General features: G+C 34.1%; 1 protein-coding gene across 3 annotated transcripts in view; it reads right to left on the minus strand.

Moving 5' to 3' along the window:
• Nucleotides 1–20,007, minus strand: part of LOC138315918 (H(+)/Cl(-) exchange transporter 7-like) — a 72,221-nt gene that overhangs the window by 25,932 nt on the left and 26,282 nt on the right. For all 3 annotated transcript variants that reach the window (XM_069257296.1, XM_069257295.1, XM_069257297.1), the window contains 5 exons: nucleotides 10,509–10,670; nucleotides 4,513–4,587; nucleotides 1,812–1,877; nucleotides 768–903; nucleotides 320–429 (listed from right to left, as the gene is read on the minus strand). In XM_069257296.1, coding sequence (XP_069113397.1) covers nucleotides 320–429; nucleotides 768–903; nucleotides 1,812–1,877; nucleotides 4,513–4,587; nucleotides 10,509–10,670 — 549 coding nt within the window. The remainder of the gene's footprint in view (nucleotides 1–319; nucleotides 430–767; nucleotides 904–1,811; nucleotides 1,878–4,512; nucleotides 4,588–10,508; nucleotides 10,671–20,007) is intronic.

Below are 20,007 nucleotides of genomic sequence, written 5' to 3' on the forward strand. Positions count from 1 at the left end.
CATCTATACATAATTCAAATGTATGATAGATGTTATTAACTTCTAAACTCGTACACCACAAATTACAGGTAGAAACGCATTGTAAAAATCATACATTAGGGAAGAACCCAAAAATAATTTACCAGAAGAGAATATGAACCTATTTTTCAGAATTCTAGAGTTATCTTTTCTTGTTAGCATATGATGTACTGGTAATACAATTAGTCTGTGTTAAACAGCTAGTTTTCATTTCCAACTACTTTACTCAAAATACTCACTTAAAGTCTTTTGATTGCAAGACATGTAAAGTTTGTTATGAAATTATATAGGTGAATCTTACCTGCAAAAATGTAACAAGTCCAGCCCCGGCGAGGCTGACCACTAAGTTGATAGCCATCCATATTAGGATTGGTTGGTACAGGCAGCTGTGGTTGGCACAATGGTCAAAATCTGAGGCAACGGTCAAGGTGATATAAATGTAGCAGGAGAGGGGAAATGTCATATTTAGACTGGCATTGGTTGGTTGATTGATTTAACATCCTATTAACTGATAAAAACTTTGTTCATTGTTTATTAAGGAAGAAGAAGCATGAACTTCATTTCCTTGTGAAAGCTGAAAATTCTATTTAGTTTAAAAGTACATTAGATTATAGCACTTTAAGTGAGAGGACATTGTTTGGAGCAGCAATATGAGGAGGAATTTGTTCATTTAATTACTTTTTCCAACTACATACTGTTAATTGCCTGTGTATTCTCAGGCAGATTATCGTTTTTAAAGTTAAGGATACACTCTTGTACAAGTTCAAATTTCTTGTGAGCAAGGTTTTCCACAATGACATGGATGGCTGCAGCTAGTAGTGCTGTACCGATCCCCACGAGGAACATCACCATCCACTTGCTGATCCATCTTAACGTCACAGATTTCTGTAAACATTGAGGAACATAGTCAACAACAAAACAACAACAAAATAACTGATATATTGACATCAACAACAACACCTATGTAGTGGTAGGGCTCGGATTGTTTTATTCAGAGGCTTTTTTTCAAGTGGTTTTCAAATACCGTAGACCTTTTTATGAAGACATGAATTCAAGAATAAAGAATTTCTAAGTTATATATTTTGTTCAATGCATTATAGTCTCCTCCAAGATTTGAAATTCAGCATGGAAAGATTTTCTTAGATTGAGGTAAAAAATCAATATATATCTATTTTTGGTTAACACTATTTGTGTTAGGAATGACAGAGAAACTTGTAATTTATTTGAGTGTCATATAAGACCAACAGCAAAACTAGATTTATTCCTCATTAGAACAATTTAATGATGGTAGGAAAACAAATATGCTCAATACTTCATAATCAAAACAGTCTTGTCTATATTTAACTGTATTGTGTAACAGAGTTGTCATGATTTGCAAAAGGAAATGTGTATTGAATTGCATTTCTTTAACAGATCTTTTGTATAATTGTGAATTCAATATCACAATAGATCTTTTTTTTTACATAGGTTTATATAAAACATGTGTTGGTAACCTTGAACTTAGCACTTAGACCCGATCAATGAGTAGCATAGAATGTTTCTGAAGTATATCAGTCCATTTGGTATCCACAAAATTGATTCCAATTAAGTCTTCATTCCTGATTACCTACTTTTTATTACTTATCAAGCCTTAGATCTCCTGCTCTCACTGTTAAACTTTCAGATATTTTACCCCCTTTGACATCTAAATGGGTGTTGTTAGACTTGATTACATGTGGTTTACAGGTAAAATTTCTAATGCACATTTACACAGTCATATTGGACTACTAAAGCTTTGTACATCCAATTCTTACCTTTGACTTATACTTGTCACGTTCCTTCAGGTAGACGTAGTTCTCACACGTGTCATAGTTCAGACTCTACAAACAAACAAAAGCAGTCATATTATATTGATTTATGTGTCAGGATTTTACCAACTTAAGAAACTAACAATTATATAGTGTTTTGAGTGTTATAAGTCAATTGCTCTTATATACACATGCTGTACATGTATATGCATTTGGCATTATTCAGACTACAATAAAATTTTACAGATATTCTGACATTGTAGCTCAGATCAACAATCTAATATAGGATATCTTTTTCTTCTGTTTGTCCCTCAAATATACTCCATACTTCAACATCAATCTTAGATTTCTATAACAAACAGTGAATGTGTAAATATCTCGATCTATAAGCTTGACTTTAAATAGATGTTCATTCTATCGTAATTATACAGTTTACTTGGTTAGCTCAGGTTTTTTTGTGCTGCTCCAAAGCTATGATCATGATCAGTTTACAAGTTTTAGTGGTAGTAAAAAACCTGAGTATGCTCCCCTATGTGAATTTTGATATCATCCCAGAGAATATAAGGGGGTTGATAATGGAATGTTAAGATACCTCAACCACTTAGCCACTTTAGCTCTGTTTGAACAAGAACAAGAGAAAATAAACTGCTAGGTCAAAATATTGTTTTTACATGTCATATTTATACTTTTGATAAATGTACCAGAAGTCATTAAGATTTCCTTTTTGCTGTGTTTGTTTTCTTTTATTTTTAAGAACAAACCTGAGACCTCTGACATATAGAAATGATTGAACCACAATGCAATTCTCCCGAACAATTGTAGGTAGAAAGTGGCTAGAAATCCATTGGTTATACCAATAGATATAAATATTAAGATTGTAAAATGTCTTTTATGTTTTAACCTCATTATACTAGAATATATGCTGGTTTAATTGATATATATGTTTTCCTTAAAATGTCAAGGAAATTTTGCATTTAAGTTAATCTGAAGATATTGGTATTGGTATCACAGAAGCAGCTTGGCAGTATAACAATATATAGCATTCCTTTGTTAAACTTCAAATCTTATGTTGGCTGATCATTACAACAGACAACACACTGTCATTCAGAATCTATACACGATTCCTATGGCTCTATAGTCCTTGAATCTTTAGGATCATCAGAACTTCCAAGGGCTTTGATTGGAATCAATACAAAATTTACATGACAATTAAAGAATAATTTTAAATCTATTATGATTGTACATACATTAATAATCTTATATATCATGTTTATTCATCACCAGTGATGGTTTTTTGTTTAAAAAGTATAAAAGGAAATTATATAATCTTATGGTATACATATTAAGTAGAATTGTACGTGATCTAAAACATGATCTCATTCAGTCTAAAAAGAATTTGAACTCTTTTGATTCTAATGCTGGAACAGTTTATTATGGAATTCATGGCGTGAATGAGTGAAATGTTTGGTTCCGTGTAAACCGTAAAACCTGTACGTTATTGACCTTTCAGACTTCCTTGGAATAAATAAACAAATGTTGTGAAATTTAACTACAAACCAAAACAATACAATTACATATTCTTTGTTGAACTTTCAGCAAAACTGATCATGACAGAGTCTGACTGTATCAGAAATTAGTTGAGCGAAATAAATACTGCTTCTTCATGGTTGTAAGTATATGTCAAATACTTCAAGAAGCTGAACAAAGATTTTACACATAAAGCTGGATGATGGAACAGTAATGTAATCATGGCAACTACAAAATCATGGTCATCCTTAAATGAGTGTCAGAAGATGGAAGAGTGATTCCAGTCAACCATCTTCTTCATTGACAATTGAACAAATATTTTAGTGTGTTAAGAATATCAGATGTGCTATTGGAAACTACACCAAGGCACTAAAATCTTCAACCAAAGCCAGTATAACAATCTACCATCAAGGATCAGCAGTATCTCAAAGCAAGTGGCAACCGATATAGCTAATAGCCTTGGATTCACAAGAGAATGACCTGTCAAGTAGGAAAGAGACAAAATAAATGGATATTCTCTTACTTTACATGTATCAAGGGAATTGGGGGGTGGTCGTTCATAACATGCAATGATGCATTATGGGCGACAATGATCAGGGATGTCGTCTGCTATCACCGCTTTAGCTCTGGCACTGTGATTTTATTTTAGTGTAGCTCTATCAATCTCTGTTTATCAGTTAATTGGTGATCTCGTTGAAGCAGGATACTATACATCACATGCTCCACAGCGCCCAGGCACTATATACTGCCTTCCTACATTCTGTTAGTGTCAAGCCAGTACACACTTCCAAATCTCGTCATATTTGAGAAAAAATTGACAAGCAAAATGATAATATGATTTAAATGGAAGTAAATTGAAGTTCTTCATCATGGATATCCCAGTGTTCCAATTTTTTTGTTTTTCAAAATTCTTTTTAAACTTCACAATCTAGATATTATGTAGACAATTAATTCCATTTTTTTTTGTAGATAAGTACCATTATTTCTTTATCATATGTACTGCTAACATACAAATGGCATTCAGCCTTCTAATGGTATGCATCACCCTATAATCTTGTAAGATGATATTGATGATATGCTCAAGTAATCATCTTACTGATAACAGGAATTCAAATGTATGTCAAATATCAAATGTATCTGTGTAAGGTCCAACATCCAGACCTTCCACTGCCTCACTTACCTCCCATTTTGAGACCAGCCTTTTCCTGAAATGTGGGGACTCTATGCCATACTGTTTCAACTTCTTTTGTATATCCTGAAGAAGAAGATTTTAAATAAAGATATAACTTTTTTAGATTAAAATTAAATCCTTGTAATAGCTGGTGAACAATACATTTATTGTGATTCAATAGAGCTGATTGTAACATTGAATCACTCATTATTGGAAAGTGCAGTGAAAACTGGATGTCTCCAAACAGGGCCAGCATGTTTGGCTAGCTGGATTATACAGGTTTAATTTAAGGTAGACCGTCCCTTCTGGTTTCCTCTTATGGATTTCGTTCATTTTTTGATATTTTGATTTTAGATATACCCTGATCACAAAAACCGCATAAAAATCATATGTCACCGGGTTAATTTTTCTTCCAGGGTTGCTTAAAGATATGTACTTATGACTTAATATTCCGGATTTTAATGGGTTTTAAATGAATAATATTTCCTCCCTGTAGCATCCCTTAACATATAAATAATATACCTGTAACATGTTCATACCTTCAGTAGGTGATATAGAATTCATTACTATATCCAATAAGCTGGGTTTTCCACAATAAAACGAAATATCGTTTTTTAAAATTAAGTCCGGACCCAATTTTAGTGAAAAATTGCATAAAAATAGTAATGTTTTCTTTTTTACTGAAAAAATGATCTCAAGAAAAATCGTTGTTTTAGAATTTCCATGAAGACTGGCTTATTTGCAATACGAAAAGCCAATAAAATGTATACCTCACCGCATTATTTTTCAAATCATGACCGATTTGCTTCCTACAACCCCTTAAATTTTGGTCTGAAAATGTTAAAAAATTGGCGAATCTGTAGCACTTTTCAACGTTTTATGTTATTCATCTACCCTTGTTAGTTTTTACCGATTGGCACACCTTTATATTGATACACTTCAAGTAAACACTAGAAAAGGTTCTAGACGAAATACTTGCTCGAATGCCGATTTCAGAAGCTAGTTGTAATAGATGGGTACGGAGAAATAAAATACGTTTGCCGGGATTCGGATAGCGACGTAACAAACGTATGACGTCACAGAAGGGACGGTCTACGTTAATATAAAACAAGAAGACAATGCCATATGATGATGTCAGAATAGACAGGGATGTGTATTAGACAAAGACATGTTTTGACAAGTAATAATGTACTAGCAAATAGAAATAAAAAAAAAAAAAAAAAAAACAATGCTTTGGGGTTTCTTCTCACCTTTTTGAAAGAAAGGTGAACAAACTAGAACACTGACACGTCAGAAAGGGCCCCGCTATGTGTCTGACGTGCTTAAGTGGAAAAGTAGTATTTTGACAACGAATTCTTCCATGTTAGCTATATGTTGCTAATAAATAATTAATGTCAACATTAATTGGGAAACAGATGATGGTACATTATTATAATTCTTTGGAAAAAGTCTTCCAAGTATTTAACTTGAATCCTGATTCCAAGCTAACATTACATTAAGAGCATACAATTAACTCAAATAAATTTGACCTTGACCTTTTACTTAGTAACCTTGGCCCATGACCTTACCTTTGGACAGTCAACTCCTTGTTTAATTTTGAACAACTTTGCATCATAATGTTATAACAAAATGTTTATCAGTTAAGAGCAACAACATTGTGATTTTTTAAAATGTTAAAATCCAAGATGGCCGATTTTTTAATTTAATTTCAGCCTGAAAAATTACCAAGCAGATCTAGGATGGATGGGGAATCATCATGTAAAATATGGGCAAAATACTCCACTCCCTTCCATCATTAATGTGCAAAAGAAAAAAAACGGACAGACAGACGGACGGACGGACGGACAGACAGACGGACGGACGGACGGACAAACAGACGGACGGACAACCTGATTACTATAGGGCACCCGCATCTCGATGCGGGGCCCTAATTAACATCATTTTAGGAAAATATATTAATTTGAAAGAAAATTTTAAAGACCAAACCGAGACCTCAGGACTCTGGCTACATAAATTTTGATTGCATTAAGAAATTCAATAATGTAATATTTTATGCATTAGTTGCCGATACTGGTCTAGTAATTAATGGGATACCAGCATCATGATTCTGTAGAATTTATTGCCGATGTTGACAGTACTGGTTGTTGTGTACTGTGTGGTAGAAATGATTGATCACTAATACATTTTCACTGCAGTTCCGCTATGTAACCTTACCAAGAGCAGTTTGCATTCATATTGTCTATGAACTACAGCTGCTTATTATGACGTCATTATCATTGCGACGTCACAGTTGTTGTGCCAGCGATTTCTGAAAATGGCTGTTCAAATTGCTGTTCTGTTCCATCCTGAGACTATAAGTAATGATTTATTCATTTATCATTAAGTTATAACCAAATGTAAATATATACATTGAACATCTTTGGGTTGGTATTAATAGCCAACATAATGCCAAATGAACAGAGGCAAATTCTACATGAAGTGCTCGCATGCTAGCATACTGCTATTTGCCTTTGTCAACTTGGCATTCATATTGGCTATGAATTCCAACTGAAAGATGTTCAATGCTTAAATGCTCACCATTGGCTTAGGTGGTAAAAGTGGACTGACAGAATATTTAAATGTAACAGTGTGCAGGATTTATATATAAATTAAAAATTTCATCATTGCCTTTGCTATGAATGAAACTTGGAACCTCCGGTTCATGTATTAGTCTGATGCTCAACCAATCAAGGTTATCAAGCTAAAGATGTTCTATCTAACTAACGAAAAGGTATATCGCCAAGAGGTATATTGCAGTTAGTGTACATCAGGAATACATAAAACATCACATAAGTGGAGTATAATGATGCAAGTGTACAAATCATAGACAAAGACATGTATATTATGAATATAGAATTGAGTTGGAGTTGGCTGAATATATCTAGCAAGTGGTACTGATATCAACGCAGATTTTCTACTTCATCTCATATTTCAATTCAATGTGTAATTCATAAACAAAGTAATAAGCTTCGATACCTAATATCTAACTTGGAATTGCATGGGCTAATTTCAGAGTAAATATGGTTCACTGACACATGTTTCTGTTGTTTTAAAAGACTTCCAATTATATATGACACATCAGAAAGCAATACACATGGAATGATGTGCTTTCTTACCAAATCAATATTTTCTGTGTAGAATGACTTTTGCATGCTTGATTTACAGCTGATTGAATGAACCATATTTTCCCCATTATAAAACAACATGATTCTAAGTACAGAAGAACTTAGCCCTAATAACTGCTCCCCTTCTAGATATTCTTAATGCTAATAATGGTATTTGCGTTTTAAGGTTTCAGATGTTATTACATGAACAAACTTCAATATAAGCTGGTTAACTCATGATCATTGACCCCTGAAATTTCATAATGAACTGTTCTAGCCTTTTAATTAGAAGAGCTCAAAAGTGTTTTCAGGGGTGAAGGACTTAAATTGATAAACTGAGACACAATATACACCTAGAAAGCTGGATGAAAACTATCTTAGAATATTACTGTACACTGGTCACTGCCTAAGAAGTTTTTAATGAACTATTCTGCTCCCTGGCAATGTCATGTGAAGGTATCGTTATGATTGTAGCTTTTGGCTTCAATTAAGGCGAGAGATTGGCCAGCTCTGACTGACAAGCCCCTGGAGCCCGAGGCTCAGACACACCAGTTCTACATTGAGCTCCTCGTACCTCAGGGGAGTGCCTATCGTATCTGACCTACACAGTTATATTCACCTTCATTGACCTGATAGAACATCTCATCAGCAATTTATCCCATCCTAACTAGGCCCTTTGAAGTGTGTATATGTATATGAGGACTGGAAAAATGCAAGGCCCCAGGGACCAGGGCTCAAACCTGGGATCTCCGAACATTGAAGCTGGATGCTCTCCTGACTCAGCTTCCTTGTAACAGTAACACTATCCAGACCCATTACATATAGTTGTGACTTTAAAAGAGCTTTTACCTTCTATAACAGGATTACACCTTTCCATTAGTAACCTCGTACTGACAAGGTCACAATTGCCATGCGTTCTTCAAAATCACTGAAGGATTGACATCACTATTTTATAATTTCAGCGGGGTATGAAAATTTTTTTTGCAAATTGTGTGAATCCATGTAGCAGATTCTCACAATGCAAACAAAATTTTTTCTTACCCCACTGAAATTAAAAAATAGTGACATCAATGCTTATAATTAATTTTGTAATCTATTTGATAAAATAGTGCTCAATTTTGAGCTCATGAGACTAATAGGCAATTTGTCTATGAAACTTCATAATTATGATGCAATTACATGTTCATGTCAACCTTTCCATTTTTCTATTACTTTAGTCATTTGAAAACACTTTAAATGGTTACATTGGGTTTCGTTTTAAGAAAGACCCTTCAAGTTCTTCTCAAACAAAATTCTATAAGTTGGCAAGTTGGCCATTTTGGTTTTGAGATCAGAACAATGTCTAAATGATAGACTGAGCAGATCTTTATAAGGTGAATATACCAGATTGTGGCCAATTTGTATGCATGACATCAGATAGCCATGCCCCGACCCTGATGTATACAGCTTTTCCTGTCTGTAAAACACCAGATCTACCACATGTTTCAGATTAGGACGTCCAGACAAGACAATCCTGCCAATGTATGAAGAAGTAAAGCAACTATAAAAGCAATCTGAATTATTCATGACCATTGGACATGCATAAGTTTAAATGACAGCTACATAATATACCAAATGTTTTAGGAGCTTATTCCAAGACAATAGATTATTAGTGAAAAGACTTGGACAAAGAAATATATGACAATAAGAGTATTGGACATGTTTAAAACAGATTATGATTCAAAACCTAAAATTACTATATATTTAAAACTTTCGAATAGAAGCCTCCAAATATTACCCTATTACATAACATCTCTCGATCTGAGAGTTTCTGGGGCATCACACCAGAGAGGATAGTATAAAAGAGAATTAAGAATGGCTGAGTTGGGAACACAAAAGATGGGAAAGGAGGCAAAAAATTCAGAGTAAGTTTACTAAATGTTGAATTCCGATCAATACATATCCACATACGTATTGGCCTGACCTGAGTATACGTCCACTGTTATATGTTCTGTCGCCAGTCGTATTTGCTATGACAATTCCAGACAAAAATATCAACAATTGTACTCCCAGGGGGTACACTTATCTACATGTAAGGAAATGTTTTCTTGGTGGTTTTAACATGTAAACAAGAAATTATTAGAATGTTGGAACGGTACGCTGAAATTTAAAGTGACAAACATGGTAGATGTAGCTGAATTCATTCACTAAAATTTCATTGTGTACCAGGTGTTCAAAATTAAAGTGAATTGCAAATTAGCAAACAATTTAAATGTATCCCAATTCATGGAGCAAATGTTCTTTTTTGTACATAACATTATTTAAAGGTTAAATCTATGATATCATGTCAGCTTAAAAAAATTCATAAAACACTTAGAAAAGGTGGCTATATCTCGTTACGATTTAGATTATGTACCTCTACATACACTGTATGAGGATGGTAGATGTAGCTGAATTCATTCACTAAAATTTCATTGTGTACCAGGTGTTCAAAATTAAAGTGAATTGCAAATTAGCAAACAATTTAAATGTATCCCAATTCATGGAGCAAATGTTCTTTTTTGTACATAACATTATTTAAAGGTTAAATCTATGATATCATGTCAGCTTAAAAAAATTCATAAAACACTTAGAAAAGGTGGCTATATCTCGTTACGATTTAGATTATGTACCTCTACATACACTGTATGAGGATTATTACCACTAAGTTTTGTTGAAATCCCTCCAATAGTTTAGGAGGAATAGTTGGATGATCGTTTTATCAACAGGCACACAGATTATCAGACAACCACCAGAATAAAGTATACCCCCTCCCCCTATTTTTTTGCTCAGGGGAGAGGGAGATGTATAAACAATGAACAAAGTGTGCCTATAAGTACCTACTCTAAATTTGGATGACAGTAGAGCAGTGATACTGTTCTGTGTAAGGGTATCAGCATTTTCATCACTGTCAGCTATCTCAAACTGGGCTGGCCTGGACGGGGTAGAATTGGACCGCTGCTGCTGCTCTTCTTGTTCTGCATCAGAGACCGGCGTAACTGTAAACTGTAACACACAAACGAATAACAGGTTTTTATCGTATCAATACAAGTAGGGATTATGTTATTAGTATAATCCATGTTTTTGTTTCCTTCTTTTAAGTACACATCAGGCCCATAGCAACAATGGTGAATCCTAGGAGGTAACCTCCATTCAAGTAATTTGACTTGTTTACTTCTACAGTAAAACCTGCCTTAGTGACCATCTAATGCATAAAAATGTAAATGCTAAATGTAAATGCTTAATAAATAAGATCACTTTATTAAGGTCCAATATGGCCAAGTTTACGTCATTTGGCTCACATGGCTAATAATTAAGACTAATGGTCTGTTGCGTGGTTATTATCTATAGACAACTTTGAGTAATTTTCTAATACTCATTACCATATTCAGCTTAAAGATTGATATAATTTTCAAACATTTATTTTAAATTTTTTAATTCTCAATGTACAAAGATCAATCTCACTATATTGTCCTGTAGGTCTTTCTAACAGTAAAGAAAGCATTCCGAGGACCGTTTCCTATACCTTAATATGGCTCACAATGAAAAAACATAACCAAAATTCATTTGATGCTTCTACCAGAGTTTTTGATGGAGGAAAAGGACTATCAGTTGTGGGTAATTTCAGAAAAAAAAACTTCATAACCTCCTGTAGTAAAATATTACATTCTAATTGTGGCTCTTTTTGGTTCTGACCAAATGGTCAATGGAAAGGTCAATGTTTCCATTGACCATTACTGTAGCTGTCCCAGTAAACAGACCATGCAGTAGGTACATTAGCACTCACAGGTACAGTGGAAAGTGTATTTACATTTTATCCTGTCACAGCTATTTACCAATCACACTCCAGCATTAGACCAGACCATCGCTTTAGAATTCCGATGAGGCAGACCATTATTTTACTATTCCAACTAGTGCTAAGTTGTTCAATAATCCCCAATGTACTTACACGCTTGATATCAGTCTAGACAATTATTAGCATATTCTTTATGGATTTCTCAAAAACAGTTAAAATCAAAAATTGAATATTGAATTTGTCTTCAATAATATGTGAATTCACAGACATGCATTACCATTCAGAAATATTCCAGATCTAAACCCCTTTATACAAATCTAAATATGCTTTGGCTGAATAGAATGTATTTTCATTTAAGAATAATGTATTTCATTGTACAACCTTAGAGTGATAGAAATAGTCTCTCTAAAATTGCTGAAAACGTGATATCAGAAATCAAAATTTGCAATCATCAGCATTTTTTTTCCATTTTTTTTTCATTTCCCTAGATCACAGAAACACACAATTTGAGTTCCAGCAAAACGACAATCAAAATCATAACTACTGCCTTCAATTAGTTTAAAATACAATTGTAAGCTCTGCTTTTAAAGTCATTTCTAAAGACACAGAATGGAAAACGTAATCAATCTCAAGTTTGTAAATCAATTTAAACATGACCAGAGTGTATTGAAGTTTAATATAGAAAATAAAACTAATTCTCTATTTTTAAATTAAGTTAAAGATTTCTTTTCATAAAATGAAATACTCAGAACTATTAACTACTGAAATCAATGTTCAGGCAAACTGATGGCATTTATATGAAATAGAATTGGTTTCTGTTTAAATAGTGAAATAAGTATAAACATTATAAGCAAAATGCCAGACACCAATAACATGATAAATCTAAGTTGAAATCTGGTTACCAATTTTAAAATACTCACTGGTACATCGACGAAGCGGACATGGTTTGTAACTTTAATAATCGTAATTTCCTATCAGTAACATTTTACCAGAGAACCACTTGCTTCTGATGGTACTAGTCATATCTCCGACTGTAATTTCCAACGTTTCTTAAATTCTATAAATTCACTCGCTTATCTTTCTACATATATATCCAGCGTAGCTTTAGCTATCTCCATGCATTGAATTAATGCCAGGCATGCTAATTATAGGTCTGTGTGATGAGAGACAAGCAACCAACGGTGAGTATAGAACTATAAAGACCTTGATCTTTGAGAAAAAAGTTTTACCTTCACAAATTTGTGTAAGTTTAATTGAAATCAATAGGTTTTGTGTTGGTAAACCTCCACCTGTGCCAATCAGCAAATCCAATAAATGTTTGTGACCGCATTGTTGGCTGATCTGCTGCAATGAAGGGAACTTACAGCGCCAAGACATTGTTAGCACCGTGCCACTGTCTGTGTCCTTTGTTCAGGAATACAACACTATAAGCATGACGTAGACAAAACCACTGTGGCGAGCTTCCAACAAAACTCAACAATAGAAAGTTTTCTTTTGATTTCTTTTCTTACCAAATAGCTCAAGGAATGCTGCAACATTTCACAATAATTTTCAACCCAAACATTGCTTCCTAATAGTATTTTTGTTGTTGTTACATAATTAGTTTACTACCAATATGACTCAACCTATTGCCAGGTTTGTCTCATTGATTTGAACAAGAGTTTATAAACTGCTTTGAGTAGATAGTTACTGATTTATCACCTAATTCTGACTTCACCTGTCATATGTTTTCTTTCATAGAATATAGCATTGCATCATAATGTCTAATCAAGAACGTTAAGGACATACATGTGTATTTCTACTACGTTAGGGACATACATGTGTATTTCTACAATGTTAGGGACATACATGTGTATTTCTACAACGTTAGGGACATACATGTGTATTTCTACAACGTTAGGGACATACATGTGTATTTCTACAACGTTAGGGACATGCATGTGTATTTCTACAACATTAGGGACATGCATGTGTATTTCTACAACGCTAGGGACATGCAATACAATACAACGTTAGGGACATGCATGTGTATTTCTACAATGTTAGGGACACACATGTGTATTTCTACAATGTTAGGGACATACATGTGTATATCTACAACGTTAGTGACATACATGTGTATTTCTACAACGTTAGGGACATACATGTGTATTTCTACAATGTAAGGGACATACATGTGTATTTCTACAATGTTAGGGACATACATGTGTATTTCTACAAAGTTAGGGACATATCTACAACGTTAGGGACATACATGTGTATTTCTACAATGTTAGGGACATACATGTGTATTTCTACAACGTTAGGGACATACATGTGTATTTCTACAATGTTAGGGACATACATGTGTATTTCTACAATGTTAGGGACATACATGTGTATTTCTACAATGTTAGGGACATACATGTGTATTTCTACAAAGTTAGGGACATACATGTGTATTTCTACAACGTTAGGGACATACATGTGTATTTCTACAATGTTAGGGACATACATGTGTATTTCTACAATGTTAGGGACATACATGTGTATTTCTACAATGTTAGGGACATACATGTGTATTTCTACAAAGTTAGGGACATACATGTGTATTTCTACAACGTTAGGGACATACATGTGTATTTCTACAATGTAAGGGACATACATGTGTATTTCTACAACGTTAGGGACATACATGTGTATTTCTACAAAGTTAGGGACATACATGTGTATTTCTACAACGTTAGGGACATACATGTGTATTTCTACAATGTTAGGGACATACATGTGTATTTCTACAACGTTAGGGACATACATGTGTATTTCTACAACGTTAGGGACATACATGTGTATTTCTACAATGTTAGGGACATACATGTGTATTTCTACAATGTTAGGGACATACATGTGTATTTCTACAACGTTAGGGACATACATGTGTATTTCTACAATGTTAGGGTCATACATGTGTATTTCTACAACGTTAGGGACATACATGTGTATTTCTACAACGTTAGGGACATACATGTGTATTTCTACAACGTTAGGGACATATTTCTACAACGTTAGGGACATATTTCTACAACAAGGGACATAGTTCTAAAGTAAACTTGAAACACTGAGCATCTTTTTTAATATTGTCCCTTTCCATTTCACAACATGGTTAAATGAGGGTTTTTAGTTGTGTGTCACTGACATCCAATTAATACCAAAGTACTGACATATGACTCGAGGAGACAAGTTATCCTTACACAGAGGCACAGGAGTTGTAGTGTATGTATACACATAACTTGTGTAAAGTGCAATGTTAGGCCATACAGAATCATTTCTACTATGAACTAGTGGTATAATCAAGCTATCCATGTGATTCAAGGTCATTTGTGTGATAAAAGTCATCAAAACGATTCAATGACATTCAAGTGATTCAGGGTCATAATGTGATTCAACTCAAAATTCAACCATATTCAACCCTTATTGCTAATAAAAGAAGGTGACTGTGAAGGTCATTTATCCGAACTAAGTTGATAGCTATTAATCCTAATGTAATGTACCACATCAATACTACATGAACATCTGTCATAATGCCGAGACTACAAATACCCTGTAGTTATTACCTATATAACCTGTCTAACATTTGTAGTGAGCAGCCTCTATCATGGCTGGTGTGGTTATCTAACGGCCACACCACACCATTAACACCATCTTTGTGTATAATACCACCCCGACAAGTCTATCTAAATTCCACTTCATATAAATTACGATCAATGTCACTACTTTGGTGTCAATTAGATGTCTGGCACACAACAAAAAGCCCACATTCACCATCCAAAAAATACATGTTCTATAAAGTACACAGTAAACATTAGAGGCCCAGTAGTCCTGTATTATACTTGTATATCATGATATAGACTTGTGACCTACTAGAGGTTTTTCTGTAGTGGCAGGTGGCTACTGAAGAAGGAGCCTAGCGACATGAAATCTACATCAGTTTCTGTTATACACTGATAACAAGTGTTTTTTTCTTCTTAAGGGCATATGTCACATCCAACAGTACGGATCTGTAGGCACGCTTCTGAAGAATTGTAACTTAAACTGTAACCATTTCCTTGTTATGATATGGTATTTAAGCTGGCTCGCAATTGTTACTTTTTATTTTCCAGGTGTTACAATTATCTATCAATGTAGCATGTATTTAGTGTGAGACTGACACAGGTTTGGGAGGAGGGAGGGATGGGGAAATACACTAGTATCCCTTATAAAAGGTAACAAACTGTATAAACTCAGTAACAATCAAATCCTTACAGTTAAGGCCATAAAATGATGAGGATCTTTTTATTACTGGATAACTGATTTTGTAAGTTGTGATTGAAAATACATCGCCTGTTCAAATACGTATTTTAAACTAGTATAACAATACACTTGATATTAATATTGTGCTATTAATAACAATTATAAAATTCAATTCTAAAATTTTCCCTTAAAATGAAATATTTGTGTGTACATTCTTGCACGAATGTAGGTGTGTGTAAGGGTGAGTGTGTGGGTGGGAGTGTGTGGGTGTGAGGATGTGTGGGTGTGTGTATGTGTGTTTTTGTGTGTGCTCGCGAGTGATATGTGATTGTGAATACATATATATGTGTACCTGTATATTGTTTTATGTGACTGTGTACATTGTGTTGTAATGTAATTATGCAAAAAGAAAAAAAAAGAAAAAAAACAAAAAAAAAATAAAATGATGAGGAAACTGAATTAAATTTTAATCCTGAATTTAGTGAGTTAATCAGGTCTCTGGCCCCTACAGAAGAAACTCATTTAGAAAGAAAGCATACTATTGATCCGAGAAGATCAACACTTCACTGGCTCTAAAATGTACTTAGCCTTAGGTAAACAACACTATCTCAGCTTCAGTACCACAATCCGTCTTAGCTTTGATGGGCAACGTTCAAGTTTCTGAACATTCTGTTTTTATTAAGAGATAATAGTTAAATTGCTTGAAATAAAAAAAACATTTAATTACTGACATGTGTAAATTGATACATATTAGTAATAAAGTGTTTTTAAAGTTATAGCTGATCTAACAATAGCATCATATTAATGAAAACAAACATAATACCATGGCAACTAAATTTGTCATTTTCATGCCACTTTTATATTTTACAATTCACATTAGTACTAAATTACACTTAAAACATTTTAAAAGCAAGTTTTTTTGTGAATTTCAATTGGCTGGGAATTATGCAAAAAATAAGATTACAATATTTCTTATTGATGTGGTTTATGTTATATGTAATTATTATACCACTTGTAAGTCTAATACACCGTATAACAATAGATCACAGGAAAACTGAATTACTGAGATTAGAGCTACATGTAATACATTTTATTGCACTCAGCCTATAGAGGTACGTATATTAAAAAACACAACAATAAAACAGTTTAGCTAACTGGTATCTTTTAATATTTGCTAACCATTACAAGGACATGCTTCATTTTCACAATATATTCTAAGCTTTGTCTAAAGACCTCATATGTGTACGTAGAAATGAAAATGTTACCTTAGAAGATATAATTTATATAATAATAACAAGAGGCCCAAGAGGCCTTGACGGTCACCTGCGTACTGCTACAGAAAAGCATTGCAAAGTTGGTTCAAATCTGTAAAAAGTATTTACGAATTAGAATAAACTTTAAAGTTGAACCTATTAGAATTTTTTATTTTTTGTTTTTCATTTTGATAGTGTTTTATGTTACCAAACCTTATGCTTAAAATTCCAATTTGCTTTGCCAATGTTAAACAACAAAACCAAATAAGAAGTCAGTCAATGTCAGTCATTTCATAAATTTCACTTTTTAATCTATGAAGATTATTTGGTTCCATCAAATCTGTGAATTCAGAATAAGATTTTTGAAGTTTTAGCCTATTTGACCCCTTTTGGCCCCGCCCCTCTGGCCCCTGGGGGTCGGCCTGAGGCCTGGACAAATATGGATATGGTGTTAAATTCTATTTCAGGCTAATAATTCTAACCAAGTTTGACTAATTTCCAATGAAAACAAAGCAAATAATGTTCATAAATGTGTTTTTCCTACATAAACTATAGTAAATTTGACGCCCTACCCAGGGGAAAATCTGAGATCCCAGGGCGATGAGATTCACAATTTTTGTAAAGGGCCTTAAGACCTTCCAATCTATGAAGAGTATCAGGTTCCATCAAATCTGTGAATTCAGAAGAAGATTTTTGAAGTTTTAGCCTATTTGACCCTTTTTGGCCCCGCCCCTAAGGCCCCTGGAGGTCCGCCAGGACCAATATGGTTATGACGATAAAATGCTATCTCAGGCTAAACATTCTAACCCAGTTTTACTAATTTCCTATGAAAAATAAGCAAAAAACATTCATATATGTGTTTTTTCCTATATAAACTACAGTTAACTTGACCCCCTCCCCAGGGGGAAACATGAGACCCCAGGGTCATATAATTCACAATTTTTGTAAATGACCTTAAGACCTTTCCATCTATGAAGAGTATTTGATTCTACCAGTTCCAGAATTTTAGAAGAAGATTTTTGAAGTTTTAGCCTATTTGACCCCTTTTGGCCCCGCCCCTAAGGCCCCTGGGAGTCAGTCATGGACAATTTGTTAATAGAATTCAATGGCCATTTCATAGGGATAATTCTGACAACATTTGACTAATTTTCTATTATAAATGACCAAGTAATGCTCCAAAATGTGTTTTCACTATATAAACTATAGTAAACTTAGCCCCCTCCCCAGGGGGAAACCTGAGACTCAAGGGTCATATAATTCACAATTTTTGTAGAGGGCCTTGGGACCTTTCTATCTATGAAGAGTATTTGATTCTACCACATCTGTGAGTGGAGGAGAAGATTTTTGAAATTTTAGTCAATTTTACCCCTTTTGGCCCCTCCTACAGCCGCCTGGGGGGTGGGGGTCATATAATTCACAATTTTGATTGGCCTTATGCCTTAGAAGGTTTGTGCAAAATTTCATTGAAATTGCTTCAGCGGTTTTGGAGAAGAAGTCGAAAATGTAAATTGTTACGAAAACACGACGCACGACGACGGACAAAAGGCGATTAGAAAAGGTCACTTGAGACTTCGTCTCAGGTGACCTAAAAATATATAGTCTATAATGAATTGTTCAGAAATAACAGGAAGCACATCTAAGAGCTGATGAGGAAATTCCTTCAGCTCTGTGCTATAGAGTCTATAACTTTGTTATTACAAATGTAGCCCCTATGTATAGTATATCATGCCAAAATACCCTCCTCAAAATACACAAACACAATCAAGGATTGTTTACCTATCTGATAGTTAGGTCACAGACCTGTAATCTCCTAAACAAAAATTCCGTGGTATATCTGTGGCAGTAATCAGAAGATAAACACAGTATTGTGGTCAAGTACATAAGTAAATTATACACTTAAAAGTCCTGTACTTAAACTTAACATGTTAAAACAATAATGGTCTACACTTAATTGCACTTCAATGGAGGCCCCAGGATCTCTAAGATTTAAATTTATTGTATTTAGAAGTTGAGCCTTTGCAAGCAAAAATTAAAACTCTAACAAGGTTTCATACAATTTCTAGCTGTGATTTTAAGTCCAGTATGCTTAATCTGGTTTACCTATTTGAAATGATAATTCATTTGTATCAATTTGGCCAACTCAGTTGAAATTTTGCATTTTGAATATCGGGAAATCTGGCTTCTTTTCTGATGCGAGTAGGCATTGGTTATGACATCATGTGTTTGTGAGTGCAACTTTTCAAGAAAACAAAGTGAGTTAAGCTCACAAAATGATGATCTACTTGCAAGGGAATTAACTCCGCAACATGAAAAGACTGAATTGAAGGTCACCAGTGAATGCATACCTGGATGTCTAGGTGTGCAGACCATGGCCATACTCAATATAACAATAATACTGATTAGCTATTTCAATTATCGATAAATAAGAAAGGAAATAGCTTCCGGGTGGACCACACAACTCACAAAAGATATTGGGGTGTGATATGCACTTACACTCCAAAATTAACGAGCTTTTGACACAACATAGATATGAATAACCAATCGTTAATGCACCAAATCTGATTCTCACCCAACAGTCTGGCACCAAATTCACCAGCCTCCTACAAACGTATACTGCACCCTGGGTTTTTAATGAATTATTTAGCAAAAGAAACAAAAAGTTGAGAGTCATTGTTCACATTAATTGCCTACTGTTTGGCAATGAAGACAACAGCTATTTTGTTTGGTAAAGGTTGATTATGCAGCTTAATCAGCAGAATTGAGGTACAAATGTACTCCATAGTGCCAACGGAGTGTACGATCTATAAAACGGAGGTTGCAAATCTAAAGCTCTTGGGAACTACTAGGAATCATACACAGGTTTACAAAACATAATTACATGATCCAAATAATAGTTCAAAAGGATTATGATAACTTCACAAGTTATAGCCTTAATTAAGTCCTGTATTGTAAGCTTTGTTGTGTTTATGTTTTTTTACGCTTATTTATCATCACTCTATGTTTATGACACTTTGTCTTTATATTA

Source organism: Argopecten irradians, chromosome 2 (assembly GCF_041381155.1).
Source record: "Argopecten irradians isolate NY chromosome 2, Ai_NY, whole genome shotgun sequence".
NCBI lineage: Eukaryota > Metazoa > Mollusca > Bivalvia > Pectinida > Pectinidae > Argopecten > Argopecten irradians.